The 21184-nt window shown below is 39.1% G+C and overlaps 1 protein-coding gene across 1 annotated transcript in view; it reads right to left on the reverse strand.

Moving 5' to 3' along the window:
* LOC126473238 (histone demethylase UTY) overlaps window positions 1-21184 on the reverse strand; it is a 224612-nt gene that overhangs the window by 58380 nt on the left and 145048 nt on the right. The window contains exons 2-11 of the mRNA XM_050100158.1: window positions 14536-14711; window positions 14312-14440; window positions 12368-12593; window positions 12188-12288; window positions 9281-9533; window positions 3680-3830; window positions 3106-3219; window positions 2676-2837; window positions 1590-1838; window positions 1171-1371 (exon numbers count right to left, since the gene is read on the reverse strand). Coding sequence (XP_049956115.1) covers window positions 1171-1371; window positions 1590-1838; window positions 2676-2837; window positions 3106-3219; window positions 3680-3830; window positions 9281-9533; window positions 12188-12288; window positions 12368-12593; window positions 14312-14440; window positions 14536-14629 — 1680 coding nt within the window. The 5' untranslated portion in view covers window positions 14630-14711. The remainder of the gene's footprint in view (window positions 1-1170; window positions 1372-1589; window positions 1839-2675; window positions 2838-3105; window positions 3220-3679; window positions 3831-9280; window positions 9534-12187; window positions 12289-12367; window positions 12594-14311; window positions 14441-14535; window positions 14712-21184) is intronic.

The raw sequence follows: 21184 nt of genomic DNA on the forward strand, positions 1-21184 counted from the left end.
TCAAAAGTGAATGAAGCCAAATGGCAAAAAAATGTTGGTCCCCTTCTAACTGGCTGAGTATGTCAGTTCAAAGGTTGAGTGAAGGCAAGGGTATACCACCCCCAAAAGCGCCATGAGTAATAAACCACTGTGGTGTTCAAATCAATCTTCGATTGTGGACAGCATTACTTTTTACGTATTATGTTCAACAAGGTAACATATATCAATCTCATACACTGAGTTTGGGCAGTTAGAATATGCAGTCAGCCTGAATTGGACTCAGGGAAACATCAATGGCTTAACGACACAAAATTCATAGACAAAAGGCAGGAAAAGTTCATATATTTCATTAAAGAAAGCAAACATATCCTCTAATTCCTGCCTTTTGCATGTGACTTTTGTTTTTCTGTGTCCTAAAGTGGGACCAGTGACACTCCCTCCTGAGTATTTTTCTACCCTATGCAACATTATACTGAGAGAAAGTTGTCATTGTTCGTTCATTATCTGATAAATCGTTTTAATTAAAACTCAATTGTATAAAAGTATTCCTGTTTCTTGGAGATGAGAGCAACAAGTTTAGAAAATTTGAAACTTTAATGAATCACTCATATCTACTTGCGTGTAGGGCAAAGTTCACTAAAATGTTATAATAACTTATGAGGGTATCCGATGTATAGCATATAAAAGATAATATGAAGGACATGCATATGATGAATCAATATTTTCTGAATACACACTAATTAAATTCTATATACTGAAAACAAACTACATGACTGACTTCCTGAAAGTTGTAAACCAGCCATAGAAGTTTTATAATTCCATTAATTTGCTGCCATTGCATTATCACATCATCAGTCTTAAATGGAGCATAAAGAAGGAAAGATGACTGGGTCTCTGCATCTTGTCAATAAAGACAGCATTGAAGACAGAGCAAAACCTTGAACGGCACAAGGATGCGAGGGAGGACTGCCATGCACTACTTGAATTAATGACCCTGGTATTCACATTAAGTGATTTAAGGAAAACATGAAAAATCTAAATCAAGATCAGTGGATGGGAATTTGAACTTCACTCCTCCTCAAGGTGAGTTTAATGTCTTAACCACTGTAACACATCACTTGGTTAAATGAAGAATAGTTTGTGGGGTGCAGATGTGGCTAAGTATAAGTAAGAGCTGCAAGCTCATCTTACCTGTGTGAAGCCTGTAGAATTAGCCTGAGTACCATATGGATAATGCTGCAGTTGGGAGGATGTTCTCTGTTGATATGATAACTGATGGTCCACTGTTGCACTTTTGTAGGGCATTCCAGGTGATTGCTGTGTGCTAGGTGTGGCAGCAGAATACCCAATACTAGCATCCGTAAAACCAGTCTGTGGTGCTACTGAACCCTGCTGTAAAAATAAAGTATTGTGGAACAGACAGTTCAAATTAAAATTTGTGTAGGCCTAATGTATGAAGTGTTTCCGAGTACCAAAAAGAAAACTCAGTTAAATGTGAAATGGTTAATATGTCAATTTTTTTCTTAAATAAAAAAGCAGGCTAAAATATCATGAATAAAAATAACTCAAAAAACTAATTTTATATGCATATGATTTCTGTCAAAACTTACTGTTTGCTGTGGCATACTGTATGTTTTAATAACGGAACTCTGTTGGTATGGTGAATACTGTGCTGGCTGCTGTGGTTGCCTTGTAATTCCTGCAGGTCTTTGTGGCTGCTGCTGCTGCTGTTGTTGTTGCTGCTGTTGTTGCTGCTGTTGCTGCTGCTGTTGTTGTTGTTGTTGCTGCTGCTGCTGTTGTAGCTTCAGCTGATGCTGTTGCATTAATCGATACTGGTGTTGCAACTGCTGCAGCATACCCTAAATAAAGAGTCCTGGTTTGTCAACAACCTTTCTTTTTTTTCTTTTTATATTAAATGCAACAGTGCAAGTCAAACGAAACTTTGACAGCCATATAATGAACAAACTATCAGAAGTATTCATTTTAAAATGCAATTTAATAGCACAATATTTTTCCCTGCAACACAGATTTATAATGAGTGTTTTATAAAAAAAAAAAAAAAAAACATTTCCAACCAATACGCTTACATCATAAGCGCACATCCAAAAAAAGATGTTCTTTACAATTAGCATAAATGGGACACTGTGTGATGCATAGCAAATAACTTCAAGAAATATTAAATGAAAGAGAACAACTCAAACTTTAAGCTCTTTAAACAGAATTATTTCACTGAAACAAACTCAAATAATGTAATTGTACAAATACAATTAATAAATGTAGGTTGTGCAGCAATTTTTTGCCAGCATCTATTCAGAAAAATTTTTCCCTACCCTTCAGTAAATTGTAAAAATAGAGTCAACAGAAAATATAATTGACACTGGGGTCAGAAAAAAAGAAAGAATGTGACACACAAACTTTTGTAAAAGGTCAATTAACATTTCTAAACTATTTCAAGATACACTTAGTTAAAAGTTGCAAAAGAAGGACATGTACCATCTTTGGAACACTGTATGAATTTTAATTGCAGCACATAAGTGATAGCAGGAGGAGAGGCATATATAAGAATGAAGAGAATTAATGAAGAAAGAACAAAAAAAGGCTTATGCTAGTGTACACACTAGCATGAGTGCTAACACACATACACAGTCACAGAAAAATCAGTTGCATAAAGTCCATATTTTTCTGTGTCATATTACCTGTTGTTGTGGGTTAAGGTTCGCTATGTTCTGTTGCAAATACTGGAGCATGTGTAGCTGCTGTTGGTTCATAAATGTTGGTGGTGGCACTGCTCTCTGTTGGTTGGTTGCTGGTGCCACTCTTGCACCAGGAGGGCTATTTTCAACTACATCTCCCCCACTCTATGAAACAAAATAGATCAGTTAATGAATATATGTATAAACAGTAGAAGTCTAGTTTCACTTATTCCCTTGCACATACAGCATGCCAGCTGGATATTTTAATCAAATAAAATGAAAGGAAGACAGGGCACAAGAAAATGTTTATATGAGTGATGTATGTTATAGCAAATTCAGTAAACTATAATTTTTTTGCAGTTAGTATATGTCAGTATAATTTATTTATTAAATATACTGCACAGAAAATAAAACATTTCAAAAGTATAATGACCTTGAATCTCTTCGTCCCAGCAGCATTTGTTTGCACTGGATAGGGTGGAGGAGGACCCTGGGGAGAGACTTGGTGATGGCCATTTATACCATTGTACTGAGGTTGTTGTCCTGGCTGTAAAGAAGAGAAATTTAAAATTTTCCATTTGGTATGGGCTGCACTACTTCAAAATCAAAGTAAATTTTATAACAACTAGTTTAAAAATACATCAAATGTTATGAGGAAAAGAAAAAAGAAAAGATTAGGAGTAGGAGGAGAAGGAGGAATTGGGAGCAAGACATTTTTAATACCATGATATGTAGGCTGCTCACAGCAAGAGCTTGTGGTTTTGCTGATGAAAATCAACATTCTGGGAACAAAGAGCAGTTTACTGAACGTTGAACTATACTGATATGCTGTTCTAGATTACTAAACAATTTACTTACCGTAATATATCTGAAACTCAAGCTTATTTCAATTATTATAACCTCCACTTCTTAATTACTTCAGTCACTTCATATCACCAGCTTGCTTGTGTAAACTAACTTCATGTTCCCATACTTTGTAAACATAGGGATGTTATAAACATATTAACCTGTGTATATCCCTTCTGGAATGGTGTTCCTGGCCCCCTCTGCTGCGCAACAGCTTGGTTCTGTTGCTGCTGTTGTTGCTGTTGTCGTGATGACATTTCTGCAGATATGGGGAGGTTCCATGCCTCCTCTATTGATGGCAGTTGCCGACGTCTGAAATGACAAAAGAATAATAATATGGATACACATTTCTCACCAAAATTGGAAGAAATTGTAGCTATTTAGTAAACCATATAGAACAGGCAAAACAATAAGCTTCAAGTCTCAAAAGAGGCATAAATCAAAATATTTCCCAGTATAATGTCAATAATCCTGGGAAAATGTAGCAGAAGGAATACGGGTAATGGCATTAACTGAACTATAAAATTCGATGAGATCATCAGATTTATAACTGAATTAATGTGAATAAAAAATGATCAGGATGTATGAGAAGACTGGACCGACACAAGATCTGGAACTAACAGGTTGGAGATTAATTTAATGGAAGGATTCTGTGGATTCCTGTTTTCTGAAATGGAAATGAAATAAGGAAAATATAAGTTCTGAAAGGAGACTGCCCACAGTCTTTCCAAAAACTGAAGACATTCACATCTATGTTTCAAGGTAACCAAGGGAAATCTAAATCTGGGTGCTAGACAAAGTTTGAAGTTTCATTTCTTCTGAATAGGTACCCAGACAGGAAACTGAATCCTCCTCCTGCCAGATGTGATTTCAGTGTTTTACCATTTCCCCAGTTCACTTGGTCTGGGATGATTAGGAGTGTGGAGTATCTCAACATCATCAACCCAATTTGTTTCACTTGGATCTCTGTGCTCAACAAACTTTCTTCCATGATATGAAGGACTCATCTCTCTAACATTTCTGCATTAAATCTCATTCACTAACACCTCCACCATGATAGAAGACATCAATTTACAAACAAAAAAAGTCCATTTTCCACAGTCACAATGTATGCTACAATTGCAGCAATTAACAGTTCTTAAACAGTTTGAAGATTTTCAGAGAAATCCACTGCCCTCCTGCCTGTCCCTGTGTCTACTCCTTGTTTCTTCTGTGTTCTTCCCACATGACCTTACTCCTTGACTCTTCTGTGTTCTTCCCGCGTGGCCTAAAACCACTAAGCCAGGCTGTAGTTTCATAAGAGGCACTGTGAAAGGGTTTGCTGGATGCAAATGTTCTAATGAAAAGTGTAGTTTTCATTGTGGAGCAACAATAGTTAACCACTTTTTTGTGTTTGTTACTGCTAGGGGAACCACTGTATGGACTGTACTCAAACCACACTTTTATATTACTTAACCTATCAGTATACCATGACTGGCACAACCATTACAGCAGTTCCACTTATTGCAGTACAGTAACTGATACACACGTCACAGTACTGTAGATGCAACACACAACTCTTCTATAGCTCGCTGCTTTCTGCAATTGTTCTGCAGCCATATCGGAAGATGACACTAGTTGTACATTTGTGAAATTGAGTAATTAATTCAAGCTTACATGCATTTAGTCTGTGTTTCATGAACTCAGAGAGTGACAACATGCCCAATGCCTACAAAGTAGAACCCAAGAGAAGAAAGTGATTTCGATGATTTGAGTAATGGTACAGACTAGGACACTGCAAAGTGATACAACATCAAGTGATGAAAACTGTAGCATTTTGGACAATAGGGAAACTAAAAGTATGCAACACAGTGTGTTGATCAAGAAATATGTGCTACGATGACAACAAAGCATGCTGCAGACTGTTCAAAGGCAACTCATTCGGACTGGGTCAACGTAGCTGATTACCCTAAAACTAGTTATTTTCACTGTGACATCCAAAACTGAAGCAAAGGTTCTGTCACATCAGGGATAAAATCCAATAGAACTTCAGGTCATAAATGAATTTCCAACAACACAATTTTTGTTGAGTGCACTTTAAGAGAAACAAACCCTTATGCAGCAGAAACACTAGCTACCAATTGAAGCAGAGACAACACATGCTGGTTTCCTGTAACAGCTGATGAACTGAAGATACCTCGCTCACTGGATCATCATGTCTTAGAAGCAAGAACATTCTAGACAAGATAATTGGTCAAAAAGAAAAATAACTGAGGCTTCAATATTTGCTGAAACAAAGTTGCTGACAAGATTCAAGGTTTCCTCCAGGTATTTGCACTTTATCACCTACTCACCAGAAACACGACATGACAAACTGAGAAAGGCAGACCAGTCATTTCACAACTGCTTAACACATTTCAAAGAGTGTAACTGCCTGGCAAGAAAGTTAGCACCAATGAAAGCCTGATGAAGTTTAGGGGCAGACATTTATACATTCAACATAGCCGGCCGAAGTGGCCGTGCGGTTAAAGCGCTGCAGTCTGGAACCGCAAGACCGCTACGGTCGCAGGTTCGAATCCTGCCTCGGGCATGGATGTTTGTGATGTCCTTAGGTTAGTTAGGTTTAACTAGTTCTAAGTTCTAGGGGACTAATGACCTCAGCAGTTGAGTCCCATAGTGCTCAGAGCCATTTGAACCATTGAACATTCAACATATTCCACCATAGAGAGGCAGATCTGGTATAAAGGTATACAAAGTACACTCTTCAGAGAATGGGCATTGTTATAATCCGAAGACATAATCTGGAAAAATGGGAGACAATGGTGATGTAGCTGTCAACCATTCAGAAAAAGAAAAGACTGTGCTTGAATTGTGCAACACACTATTTGGGAAGTGGATATCTATTTACATGGGCAACTGGTACAGCTCTACTAGTGTGTTCAGGGAATTGCTAGGCAGGAGAACTCATGTTGCTCAGATTTTAACACCAACAAGGAAAAATATGCTTCCCCATGTCCAGTGAAACTAAGCTAAGCAGGGGACAACTAACATTCACTTCATCAAACAACATTCTTACAGTGAAATGGACAGGCAGGAAAAATGTTAACCTCCTATCAATGCTTCTTGATAGGCCACAGTGTGTAGAACTACCCCAAATATGGAAAAAAACAAAGCTAAAACCTAACTTTTTATAAATTACAACCAAGGAATGACTAGAGTTGACATACATATCAACTTATGAGAAACTATGTCAAGAGGTACTAGAAGGCTTAGCAATACTAAATGTAGGCATAATATACCACATACTGAATCCAGCATCTAAGAGGATGGTATCAACAATGTTCTGATTCAATGTGGCAGAGCAGTTCTTGAAGAATGTAACTCTCCCTGTCTATACTTTTAAGGGACGAAGAAGCAAAGCAGAAAATCCGCTAAGGCTTCAAGTCAGAAGCTGGGAACATTTTCCACCAAAAATAATGTGGACGCAAAGAAAACTGCTCCCTCTAGTAGGTACTAAGTTTGTTATGACAGAGAGATTGTGGGGAAACCTCTTTTGAATGTATGATATGTGAAGTTGCTCTTCATGAATATTTGTGACAATTAAAAAAACGGTTCACTTGGAACCATTAACTTTGGAACTGTATGTAAATAAACACATTAGAAGTCCTTAAAATAATTGTATTTCTTTATGTTTTGTAAATGATCATGCATATGTGAAAAACAAAAATATGTAGCGAAAATAATAATTTTCTTATAACAACTTTATCATATGCAAATGGGTTAACTGACAAAAAACCAACCTTGTGACCTATTGTGAACACTGATAACATTAAAAAGTTGAATTAGAGTAATAAGAAAAGTCAAAGAAGACATTTGTAAGCTGACAAACACAAAATAACTGTTGGTACTGAATGAAGATTTAAGTGTAGAGTAGTTCCATATAAGAATACAAAACAAAATTGCTACAATGTGGAATTACTACAGTTATATCTTCAGAAGTCTGAGGCTGTCAAAAGAAATGTGGACAGCAACGAGTAACAACATGTCAGTACACAGTGGCTGTAAAGAAAGTGACACACAGGATATCTGGATAGCTCAAACGCAATCACCACAACCAAACCCCACACACTAAGTACACAATACAATTTGTTTCTTGCATCCTGTGGTAACATTATGCTCAGTATTACAGAAAGCAGACCAACAGCAGTTATAATTGTGGCAATTTTAATCTCGTTATCTAATTTAACCATTGACTGCACGTAAGGCAAATATCAGATAATGAGAACATCATAACTACTGCTCTACAAACTTTATCAAACAAATAGTGCAGGCAAATGTAATATGCAGAAGCACCAAAGAATCTTGTATAGGCATGCGTATTCAAATACAGACATATGTAAATAGGCAGAATACGGTGCTGCGGTCGCCAACGCCTGTATAAAACAACAAGAGTCTGGGGCAGTTGTTAGATCCATTACTGCTGCTACAATCGCAGATTATCAAGATTTGAGTGAGTTTGAACATGTTGTTACAGTCGGCGCAGATGTGATGGGATACAGCGTCTCCGAGGTAGCGATGAAGTAAGGATTTGCCCGTACGACCATTTCAGAGTGTATCGTGAATATCAGGAATCTGAGAAAATATCAAATCTCTGACACTGCTACAGCCAGAAAGAGATCCTGCAAGAACAGACCAATGGTGACAGAAGAGAATTGTTCAGCGTGACAGAAGTGCAACCATTCTGCAAATTGCTGCAGATTTCAATGCTGGGCCATCAACAAGTGTCAGCGTGTGAACCATTCAACGAAACATCATTGGCATGAGCTTTCGGAGCTGAAGGACCATTTGTGTACCCTTGATGACTGCACAACACAAAGCTTTATGCCTCGCCTTGGCCTGTCAACACCGACATTGGACTATTGATGACTGAAAACATGTTGGCTGGTTGGATGTTTCTCGTTTCAAATTGTATCGAACGGACGAATGTGTACGAGTTCGGAGACAACCTCATGAATACATGGACCCTGCATGTCAGGAGGGTACTGTTCAAGCTGGTGGAGGCTCTGTAATGGTGTGGGGTGTGTGTAGTTGGAGTGATATGAGACCCCTGATACGTCTAGATATGACTCTGACAGCTAAGCATCTTGTTTGATCACCTGCATCCATTTATGTCCATTGCACATTCTGATGGACTCAGGCAATTATAGCAGGACAATGTGACACCCCACACATCCAGAATTGCTACATAGTGGCTACAGGGACACTCTTCCGAGTTTAAAAACTTCTGCTGGTCACCAAACTTCCCAGACATGAGCACATCTGGGATGCTTTTCAATATGCTGTTCAGAAGAGATCTCCACCCCCTCATACTCATAAGGATTTATGGACAGCCCTGCAGGATTCATGATGTCAGTTCCCTCCAGCACTACTTCAGATATTAGTCGAGTCCATGCCACGTCGTGTTGTGGCACTTCTGCATAGCTGCGGGACCCTAAACAATATTAGACAGTGTAACAGTTTGTCTGGCTCTTCAGTGTAATAAACCACACATTTACCTACTTACACTGATGAAAAGTTGATTAAATTTGTGTACAACAATGAGTGGAAACAAAATGTATTGGAAATTAAACACATCCATATATTCTGTATAGACTTTGAGGAAGACTGCTGAAGTGATCACTGCATTTAAACTATCTTACATGCACACATTTAGAGAGAACATTAAAAGTACTTTGTAATGGCTTCTACGAGACAACAAATTATTTCTCGAGGGAATTGCTTACTTGCTGGTAATGCTGGGCATTGGTGCGCTTGCTAAGTGACTCTGCAGGAACTTTATTCTTTGGCTCAGGTTGGGATTCATACCCCCTGGAGCTCTGCTTGGTGACGTTGTTAGTGATGCTAAGTTATTATTAATGGTACTAGATGTATTGTTTGGACTTATTGGGCTCCCAGTATTTCCACCAGAACCTCTTGTTGCATTCACATAACAAGCAAATGCATCACTGGGCTGGTTACAGCTTTCATACAAAATACCTGAAAGAAGTTTGATGGTTTAATACACTCAGCATATTGCGTAAAGAAAAGAACGTCATAGGTAAAACATGACACATAATACCAAGAACACACACAATTAATACAATGTTGCAAAAGTGGAATACAAACTTCTATGATTAGGGCTAAGTTCTAAGGAGTACAGAGATACAAAGGATTTTTCCCTTGCAGAAATATACAAAAGCATAAGCAGAAAGGTTCAGAGAACATAATAGACACAAACTGAAACATGGAGTTCGCGTTTAAGCCCACACTCGAAGTAATGAGGCAATAAAACAGTGCAATTAGCACAACAACACACACGGAATTTAGCACTCAGAACAGGCAATAAATGTGTCTTTTTTTTCCCCATCACAGAAAATGATATCTTTAAAAACTTAAGGTTTGATATCTTCTTCTCACAATTTCTTTCCAATTATGTTACTGTTATTTCTTGTTCATAAAACTGTAAACAGGCTCACTGTGTCCAATGCAGCAATGGTTTTATTCATACTAATATCTTACAGAAATTTTGAGATGTGGTACAATAGAACTTCATTATTTACCAGTAAAAAAGTTGAATTTGCTCTTTTAAAATGTGCAAAAAACCATTAAATAACATTTCAAGAAGTCTTAATTTCAAAAACAACTCCCAGAAGGTCACAGTACCAGGACTTATATTTTTACAAATCAAGCTATATTAAAAAAAATTGCACAAGGTTACTAGCACTCTCATATTGTTTGCTCCTACAGGAAAGATTGCTTTACCCTGGAGAATGTCTTACAAACTGTTTCCCTTTGTGTTTTGATGACAGCTCTGTTTAAATCATGATAAAACAAAGATAATTTCTATAAACAAGAGAAAGAACCTGACTGATTCAGACTACAGCAGCAGTAGTAAACTTCTGGAGCCTGTTTCACCACATAAATATCTAGGAGTAACATATGAGATGACGTCAAACAGAACAAACATGAAATCTGCAATACAGAAGGTGACTGGACGATAGACTATTCGGGAAGGTACTGAAAAAATACTGTTAATGGTATCAGTTACAAGACAAAATTGCAACACACCCTAGAGTACTGCCCTAGTGGTTAGGAGTTATTCTCAAGTATAATTAACAGCTGATACATAAGCAGTCAGAGATACAATGGGAGGATCCTGATAGGTCACTATAACTCAGAGAAAAGTATAAGGGAGATGCCCACAAAATGTAAAGGAAATAATGGGAAGAAAAAGTGATGTTATTGCAAAATTCTGGTGGTAAATTTAGATAATGCAGTAATCCCACTGCTTCCTTCATATATGTCACGGACTAATGATGAGAATAAGACAAAAATATGTAAAATTTATCTGGGAACAAACATGCACTTACAATAGCTGTTCTGTTGCCCCCATACAGGAACTAAATACTATACAGAACAGTAAAAAAAGTAGTCTCTGACATTTTCTGAACAATGATTTGCAGAGTAGATATATAGAGACAGATAGTATATATGCTCCTGATCATTTTCCTATATGCTGCCCACCTGATCACAGATGCAGCAGCTCACTCTTCAAGAGAGGTGGGAAATGAGAAGTGAAGGAAAGAAATATCAATAGCTAGAGAAGAAAAGGACTGCAAAAAGATAGGAACAGGGCATTTTCATGCTCACACTGACACCGAGTGGGGTGGGGGCAGCATAAGAAATACATTATGAAGCAGGAGACATGGAGTCTCCTTTCTCACACTGGCCACCCTGTATGCTTCACAATATCTAGTATCTCTGCTCCCACATAAAATATGTCTGCTCTAGTTGATCAACATCTCTAACTTGGAGTAAACAGCCTCATTAATACTTATTATTCATCAGATTTGCACTCTCCTGAACCACGTAATGTACAATAAGGGGCATTTCAAAGCTTTCCTTTACTTTTCTTTGTGCTCATATTATTTTCACCCTTTCAGAATAGGTTCTTTTCCACTCTTTGCTCTTCATGGGATTTTCTGCCAGGCCGACCATCCAGTCATTACCATTTTAGATGAATTTTTAGTGGAACTCTATCTGTGGGCTCACGGCAATTTATAATCTTTCTTTAAAAAAATGCAAAGTTCTCTGCAGTTTTCTTGGTTTTTAAGCCATTGTCTCTTATATACCACTGCCACCCTCTGGGAATGTATGTTTTGATGTACTCCCCCTATGGTAGTAAAACTGGCTATGAAGTTTGCATTAAAAATGAGCTTTACAGCTCACCGCACTGAGATACACTTGACAATACAGGTCTTTTATCTGGCCTGATAGACAAAAGTATTTTACACAAAAGAAAATATCAAAACAAGAAAAGCTGACTGCATGATAAGTATTGGCTGTTTGTTCATAATTTCACTGGGGAATATGAATTGTTGAAGGTTGTACGAGCCTTGTACTTGGAAATTAGATAATTTATGATACACAGGTCACATACAGTCTTAACAGATGAGTTGTTTCATAAATGGCTATCTGGAATTCTTTTCTTATGGCCTGTTTGTGATACAACAGTCCATATTAGTGCAGCAGCCAATTCCCATAAAACAACAGCAGTATTCACAGGCACAGCTGTAAAGCCTTGCAGTGAAGTACAGGAATACAACTAGTTAATAAATATAGAAGAAGGAAAGGAAACAAATTCTGCATACCAAGGTTAGTCCATGCTGCTGTGTGGCTTTTATCAAGCTGGACTGCACAGATGTATGCCTGTAAGGCATCCATAGGCTGATTTTGCTGCTGGTAAAGGACACTGAAATAGAACAAAGATGTTTAGGACGCTATCAAGACAACTCTACACCATAAACAAAATATTTTTCAGGTATCAATACCCTATTGAACACCAGGTGTCTGCATTGCCTTCAGATTTTTCAACAGAATTACGGTATGCAATAAATGCATCATGTACTTTCCCAATGCTAGCAAAACAGCGTCCCAGAAGATAGAGGGATTGTCCAGATTTAGGATCAGCTTCAATTGACTTCTGTAGGCAGTGTATAGCTAAACTTTCACGGTGATTCTTATCTCCCAGGGAGTCAACACAATGATACATCCAACCTGAAAATGAACATAACGTAATTAACATAAATTATTTTGCCAGGCCAGTCAGATAATGAGAATGACATATCATTCCAGCATATTATAGAACAGCAGTCAATGATGTGTTATTATTCATTGAAGGTCAGCATTCAAAGTATATTCCACAAGAAACATAACTTTTATGCTTTCATATACTTGATTATGTGATTGTATATAAAAACAAAGATGAGGTGACTTACCGAACAAAAGCGCTGGCAGGTCGATAGACACACAAAACAAACACAAACATACACACAAAATTCAAGCTTTCGCAACAAACTGTTGCCTCATCAGGAAAGAGGGAAGGAGAGGGGAAGACGAAAGGAAGTGGGTTTTAAGGGAGAGGGTAAGGAGTCATTCCAATCCCGGGAGCGGAAAGACTTACCTTAGGGGGAAAAAAGGACAGGTATACACTCGCACACACGCACATATCCATCCACACATACAGACACAAGCAGACCCTCTCCCTTAAAACCCACTTCCTTTCGTCTTCCCCTCTCCTTCCCTCTTTCCTGATGAGGCAACAGTTTGTTGCGAAAGCTTGAATTTTGTGTGTATGTTTGTGTTTGTTTGTGTGTCTATCGACCTGCCAGCACTTTTGTTCGGTAAGTCACCTCATCTTTGTTTTTATATATAATTTTTCCACGTGGAATGTTGCCTTCTATTATATTGATTATGTGATTGATCACACATGTTCAGAATTTTGACGGGAAATGAAAGTAGATTATCTCAACGACTTTATTATTTATGGATAAACTGGTCAGTTGGAGAAGTATGGGAGAAGTTTATGAGCTGCCAATTCCTTAGATAATTAATTAAATTTATCCTTTGCTCCACCCATAATGGGGTTTCACCTGAGTGTACTGAAAACAATTTTTTAAAAAATTGGTAGCAATTAATGTTAAACAAGTGTGGTTTGTCACAAATGCAACTGAAGCTGCTTAATGGTATCAAGAGTGAAATAAACTGATCAAATATTAAATTTAAGCAGTGATTTTCAAAGACATAATGACCTATCCCTCAAACCACTGGTAGTAAGTTACTAGAAATGCAATTTTATTGCTATTTTGAAGTGTTGAATAACTGTCTCCACATGAAACATTCAATGGTTGAGTGGGTCAGTCTACTACATTTTTTGAATTCTTAATCAATTGTTCTGGATTTTAGTGACACACAACACAGTATGTTGGCTGTAACCGACTCCCAGTGTGGAAAAAAAAAATAATTATTATTATTATTATCTATATTATGAGAAGTTTCTTGATGACACAGTGACCAATAACAACAGCATAAAAAGTAAGTTGCATGAATGATTTATCATGTTTTTAAATCTTTATTTTCTGACCAAGTCATGTTCATATGTTTATGCTGTCTAATTTACTTAATTTTGTTTACATATAGCTTAAAACTAGCAACAGAATGCATCCTCTCTTTATAAAACTAGTCATACTGATATGAGGTTTTATTAAAGGCAAGTAAAAACCGTATATATTATTCAGAAAGATTTTTTTTTTCAATCTGGTGATGTGGAAGTTTCTTTACTACATTATTTTAGATTGTTCTTCATTCATGTTATACTATGGAATGGTTATTTCTGGTTCTCAACATCCGTTTGTGTATAGGGATACAAAACACAAAACAATGCTTCACAACATCAATGAATGATAGTATTATGAAAATGAAAATTATATTGTTACCTAATTGTCTGCATATGTCAGCTTTCAAGTGAGTTGGTAAATCTTTTTCACGAAGCAGCTGCTCGTAGTTTTCTTTAGCACTTTTGTACTTTCCTTGAACTTCATACAAATGTGCAATATGAAAACGAACTGTAGAAAAAGAAAGAGGGGTTTACAGATTTGATTTTAATCAAACACAATTTGCACTTATTTTGAAGTTACATTTACTGTTTCACTGCACTTACTTTCTAACTTGGAGAATGTACAAGGGCTGGCGTCTATCAGAGCTAACTGTAAATGTTTTAAGGCAGATTCCCAGTCATTGTTCACTTTGAACATCAACCCCAAACGGAGGTGGACTTCATTGGCGCGGGAGAAGCCTGGGTCGACGTAAAGAACTTGTCGGAAGGCTTTGACGGCCCTGAAACAAAACACACGGCGCTCATAAAAAAAAATGAATGGGAGTCCTACAAGTGAGTCATGTATGGCCTCACACCGCTGGTCGGGAAGGGGGAGGAGAGGGGAGACTGGATGCGTAACAATTTCTGCTATGAATGAAAAGCTCATGGCGGTTTCCCCTTTGGCGTCCTAGGAAAATCCAACATCCTGTTTGGACACTCGTAGGTGGTCTACCGGGGAACTTTTTTTGTTCAATACCCGGATATCTACTAATGGAACGTAATAACAGTGCCTGTCAATAGATATAACGACTCTAAAACGTTGTGGTCTTTGCAAAGAAATTTGCTGCACAGATGACATATTATTACAACAAGTGTCTCCGTCATTTATCTTGCAGGTTCCAATCATATGCTGCTACTGACGAGCAGAACACGGCAAAGTGCCATAACCCGATTTCCCAGAAACTTCGCTCAGTGGAAGAGGAGTCAAAATAAGCGAACACTCGTGTCTCGGCTTATCCGTAGATACTCTACCGTATCTGAGATACCGACTGACAAAGTTTTCGACCTAATTTAGATGCCTTTTAAGCGCACGTTAATCTCAGCCGACATAGTGGCACAGTGACTAGTGTCGCGGCCTCTCACTTTAGCGTCCTGTGTTCGAAAGCCGATTAGTGTTTTCATTTATTTTATTTTTCATTGCTCTACTCATGTCTGTAGAAGGTTTCTACCCGAATGTTTGTTATCAAGTCAAGGGATACAAGGGCGTCATATACATTGTAAAATTACAACTGTATTTCACAACAAGTGTCATATATTTCTTACGTAATATATGTATGATATACTGGAGACTGCACTCTTTTTAAATTCTCATATTCTTATATTTCATTCATATATCAATTCTTATATAATTCTGTTATTTTATTCTTATGTTTATTCTTCAGGAAGATTTGGTGCATTCTCAGTTATGATACCGATCGTAGAAACATTCGAAACATAGAAATTCCGAAAACGACGAACATCGTGCGGAGGCAGGTTTGCCACAGTCATTTTCCTTCGTACAATTCTTACTCGGGAAAGGAACGTCATTAACACTGCTGAAGACTTCACGCATTGGTAATAATCTCGCGCCAATTCATCACTTTACCGAAAACTGACGATTGCGATTGATTAAGGATCAAGATATATTACAGTAATTTCACGGAACGTAACTTCAAATCATTTTCTCATTCATTTATTGTTTTTTTTCTCCTTTTTGTTAATTCTTTCACCCGACTTAACAATTTATAGACGAATAAGGACAACATTATTTCAATATACACTGGAAAACAGTCGCCGAATAATCTTCTACGAATATGGGTAGACGAACGAAAATTAAAAATAATAATAGGGTTTCGAACACGGGGCGCGAAAGCGTAAAGTAGCGACGCTAACTAACGCGCCACCGCCTCGGTTGAATCTTCCTCAAGCGAGGGGGCATATGAAGTACCTTGAAAACTTCCGTCATTGTTTTCTCAGAAACGGTCGAATATCTACAGTTAAGCCGACAGGCGTGCTCGCTTGTTTTGACCCGTCCTCCAACGAGCGAGGTTTTTGGGAAATCGGATTATGGAACTTGCTGTGTTCTTCTTGTGAGTCAAGATCCGCATAATCTGATGGAAAACATATCGCAAATACATTATCAAGTGACACTGGACGAAGCTTGTCTCGTTACAGAGGGCATACATTAATTGTACTTCCAATAAAATTTGCTACAGATATTTATATTGCAGGCGTGGTTCAAATGGCTCTGAGCACTATAGGACTTAACTTCTGAGGTCATCAGTCCCCTAGAACTTAGAACTACATAAACCTAACTAGCCTAAGGACATCACACACATCCATGCCCGAGGCAGGATTCGAACCTGCGACGGTAGCGGTCACGGGGTTCCAGACTGAGGCGCCTAGAACCACACGGCCACACCGGCCGGCATTGCAGGCGTGGGTACAACTATTTAAAACCAAGCGTGGCCTATTAGGAGTAGGAAATACTTTTTTAGTTAATCATTTAAAGGAATAAAAATGGAAGAAAAATTAGAGATTCACGTTCCGTCGACGTTTTTACCCTGCTTAAAAGAACTTCATTCGATTTTGAAGAGTATGCCGTCTAAATCAGCTTCAGGTATTATCACTTGTTACGAACAGCAGAGGTTGAAAATACCGCTTCAGTTGCAAATTACTTTATTTTCACACGACCCATCCTCAGGTGTCGTAGCTGTGCTGTGGTCCCCGAGCGCCGCATGTACCAGGCGCGGTGTGCTGCCTTTGAGCACTCATAGGCAACACACCGCGCCTGGTACATGCCCCGCTCGAGGACCACAGCATAGCTGCGACACCGGAGGATGGGCTTATAACAGTTCGAAACCGGTCGTGTGAAAATAAAGCAATTTACAACTGAAGCGGTGTTTCCAACCTCTATAATGCTCAGTTGCGGATATTCTGCCAACAGGATTGTTTGTTTTTAGGCACAGTCTTCTTGATACTACCTCCTCCATGATTCTTACTGTTAATAATTTTGTTTATTTTTATAAAGTTTCTTGGGATCTGATAGTTACCGATTTAACAACACAAATCCGTACAATCAACTTTCCTAAATATTACCTTCAACCTTTGCGTAAAACTTTCTACTGTGCCGATAGATTCACCGTTAACGATTTGGCCTTTGTAATTTGTATTTTCATGAAATGTAAGTATTTTCCCGATGCAGAAATAATTGACAAACAGAGAATACTCTCATCGTCGTCTGTGCACACTATGTGTCACAAGTTTTCACAGTGCTGTGAAACAAGAAAGAATCTAAAACTCCGCTGTCTTGGCTACACAGGGCTTCATTTTACGGGATGTCTGCCACCGGAATGTCATGTACATCATTCGAAAGTAATCACAAATTATTCCGCCTTTGGAGAGACCACTCCCGTCATCTGTGTGCTTAAGTACGTGAGAGATGTTAACTTCCAAGGGTGGTGGGAGGGAGGGAGGGAGGGAGGGAGGGAGGGAGAGAGAGAGAGAGAGACGGGGGGGGGGGGGGAATAGGAAATGGAATGAACGGTTTACGTGACGCTTTTCCTGAAAAAAATGTAATTTAGTCGAATATCAAAATTAAGTTTTGTGATTAGAAGTACATGATAACTATTTTTTAACTGCTATAGGTCATCTCAGGGAAAGGAAAGAATATCAGGGTCAGACTTAGATACTGGAACATAAAGCAGATCGTGGATGTGAGAGCTGAATCAAGCAGCGAACAGTTGATGTGGCTTACTGCAGGTTTGTGATGTCATGGAGCCAGCATTGCCTTTGGAGTACTGAAAACTACTATAGTACAGTATAGTACAGCGTCCCGATCTCAGCAGTCAACAGTTTTTACTTGGCATGAAAACGGCAGTTCATTTTGTTGAAAGTTTTTGGCTCTGAACACTATGGGACTTAACATCTGTGGTCATCAGTCCCCTAGAACTTAGAACTACTTAAACCTAACTAACCTAAGGACATCACACACATCCATGCCCGAAGCAGGATTCGAACCTGCGACCGTAGCAGTCGCGCGGTTCCCGACTGAGCGCTTAGAACCGCGAGACCACCGCGGCCGGCTGAAAGTTTTTGACTTTTGTTTTATGTAACGCAGCTTTAAAACCACGAGAATTTTATCCTGTTAGCTCTCCAAAAAACATTCTGCGAAAACAATAAAAAAAGCAGAAAATCAAGTGTAAAAACCAATAGAGAAGATATCTTCCTTCAATAATTAAGAGGACACAGAATAGCTTCAAACAGATGACAAAATTACAACAAGAAGCAACGAACACATACTTTAGTAAATCGACAGTAGTATCTTCGTAATACGTAAAGCACTTGAACAAGACAGATAGTTTTTATAGAATCTGTCTCACAGTTATCGTACACCTTACTTGTAAAACCAGCGAATGAAGGGTCAAAGATACAAACTTCATTTCGCTGCGCGCAAGGCGCATCAAAGCAATGTACGGGCTTACCCATTGAACGAAAACATTAAATGTCGCATATAACTCGCTCTAGCACATGCGTTTGCTGAATGGGGCGGAAAGCTGGAAAGAGAGGCACGGTAAAGAAAGCTACCTCTAGAGGAGGAAAAACGTATAACTACAATAGCTAGTATCTATTGATTGCAGTAACGGATAATGACACTGTTTGGTATTTTCCTGAATCCGTAAGTCAACACCGATCCATCCCGAAGAATGACGGAGCAGCAGTAGTAAGCGAGCGGTCAAATCACAGCAATCAGCTAATCTAATTCGGTCGCTATCTTGCCGATTTAGATGGAGTGATACATCTGTTGTCTTCTTATGAAAGTCCGTATTGCCTTTCACAAAAGATTCCATTTAATAACACTGGTTTATGGCTTCCCTTCCAAGCGTGCTCCTTCCTCTTCCTCAAGCCAGATCCCAAGAAATACGAACATAATATAACCTCTTCATACCTGGATAAGCATGCAATGTGTGGCTAAGGCGCTGCAATACAAACACGATTCTGCAACTTTGCCAAGTCTCTTCAGATGAGTCACCACAGCTGCTCCTAGCAGCATTCTCGCAAAGTTCTGTCTCCTTAGGAGATTCCCCTTGTCAACGACGTAACATACTACAAAAGTGTTGACGCCCCATCTGGCCCTTTGTTGACGTATTGTCTGCGGGTTCTGTCTCGGTACCTTCGACTGACGTTTGTTTAATGACTTTCGTGGCGTTTCGCCAGCACGACTGAGACGGTATCGAAAATTCGCCCTGCGTTGCTGGTGGCGGAAAGTCCGCACAGGAGGGTGAATCTGCCACAACGCCAGTCAGTCGTGCTGGTGAAACATCACAGATATCACTAAACAAACATCGGCCGAACATCTAGAGACAAAACATAGCAGACAATACGTCGATGTAAAGTACCGTCGACAATGAGGTCATTATAGATGGAGCACTTGTTTCTGTGATACACCTACTTGTGTCTGCTAAAGTAATTAGGTGAAACCGCAATAACCCTAATAAGGAAGACAGGACCGGAATCTGGTTGGGACACTTTTTCCCCTAACGGAGAAAAGTCGTCGCTAACATCACTGTGAACTACAGTTGTAGCGACGCACATTTCATTCGTCGCTAAGCTTCTAGAACGAGTTACTTCTCCATCTCTACCGAACGACTCCTATAGACTATCTCTGCGATAATTTATGATTTTCGGTTTCTAAAGAATCTTACAAAATTTTAAGGTTGACTTTAAACACCAGCACCCCGCAAACAATAATAACGGTGACCACAATTCATCTGCGACACTAACAAGCAGTTAACTGATAAGACTTCACTCCAAGTAGTTACAAACAACACAACGAACATTCATCATCAGCGCAAAGGACTTCATTTACACATCTAACTAGGCTCATACAGAATTTGATATCTACGTCATCTTTCTAAGTATTACTGTTATCCAAAAGCGACAAAGTGACTATCCTTAATTGCCTCACAAAAAGGCGTAGCGTTTGCCGTCGCGGGTTCACAGAGCCCAGTGAGTCATCACGAATGTCACCAACTGTCAGCTGCAACGATGTGATAACCGTCCCGCACCCAAAATAAACGTAATAAGAAGCTTGCACAGCTGTACGTCAAGGCAAGTAACTCGCTCAGCTATAGGCGACGTGACAACGATGAGCCGCCGCCGCCTTCAGACGTTAGTCGAGTCCATGTCACGTAGTGATTGCGGGGCTCTACGCGATATTAGGCAGGAGTACCAGTTTCTTTGGCTCGTCAGTGTGCCAGCGCCAACAAAGCTGACACTCGGCGCGATGGCTGATGGGAGCGACAGCAAACGCATTTCGCATTTACAGCCACTCCCATCATCCAGCGCGCCGAGTGTCAACTATGTTTGCGCGTTTCATAAATGGTTCAAATGGCTCTGAGCACTATGGGACGTAACTTTCGAGGTCATCAGTCCCCTAGAACTTAGAACTACTTAAACCTAACTAACCTAAGGACATCACACAAATCCATGCCCGAGGCAGGATTCGAACCTGCGACCATAGCGGTCACGCGGTTCCAGACTGTAGCGCCCAGAACCGCTCAGCCACCCCGGTCGACGCGTTTAATACGTTGAAAGTCTATCGTGATCTATTGGTGTTCACCAATCAACAGCAAACGGCAAAACTGTTAGCTCTAACAGAAACATATTGCGTGAATGGGCAGGTCTGAATACGCGCTTAAACACGCTATAACTTTTTCACTTCGTTTTTCGCGAACCGCGCCACCAGAAACTACGCCCATCTTCAGAATATTACCCATTTCCACTACCATACTTGTTTTTCTTTATTTTTATTTATTTGCAACATGCTCCATTACAATATTTGTATTACTACATGTGTGTGTGAGTGTGTGTGGTGTAATATTTGTGTAGTATTACGATGATATAAGGATGGAAGGTAGAGGGTGAAACCCGGTGCCAGTACATAACCAGATCC

Source organism: Schistocerca serialis, chromosome 1, assembly GCF_023864345.2.
Source record: "Schistocerca serialis cubense isolate TAMUIC-IGC-003099 chromosome 1, iqSchSeri2.2, whole genome shotgun sequence".
NCBI lineage: Eukaryota > Metazoa > Arthropoda > Insecta > Orthoptera > Acrididae > Schistocerca > Schistocerca serialis.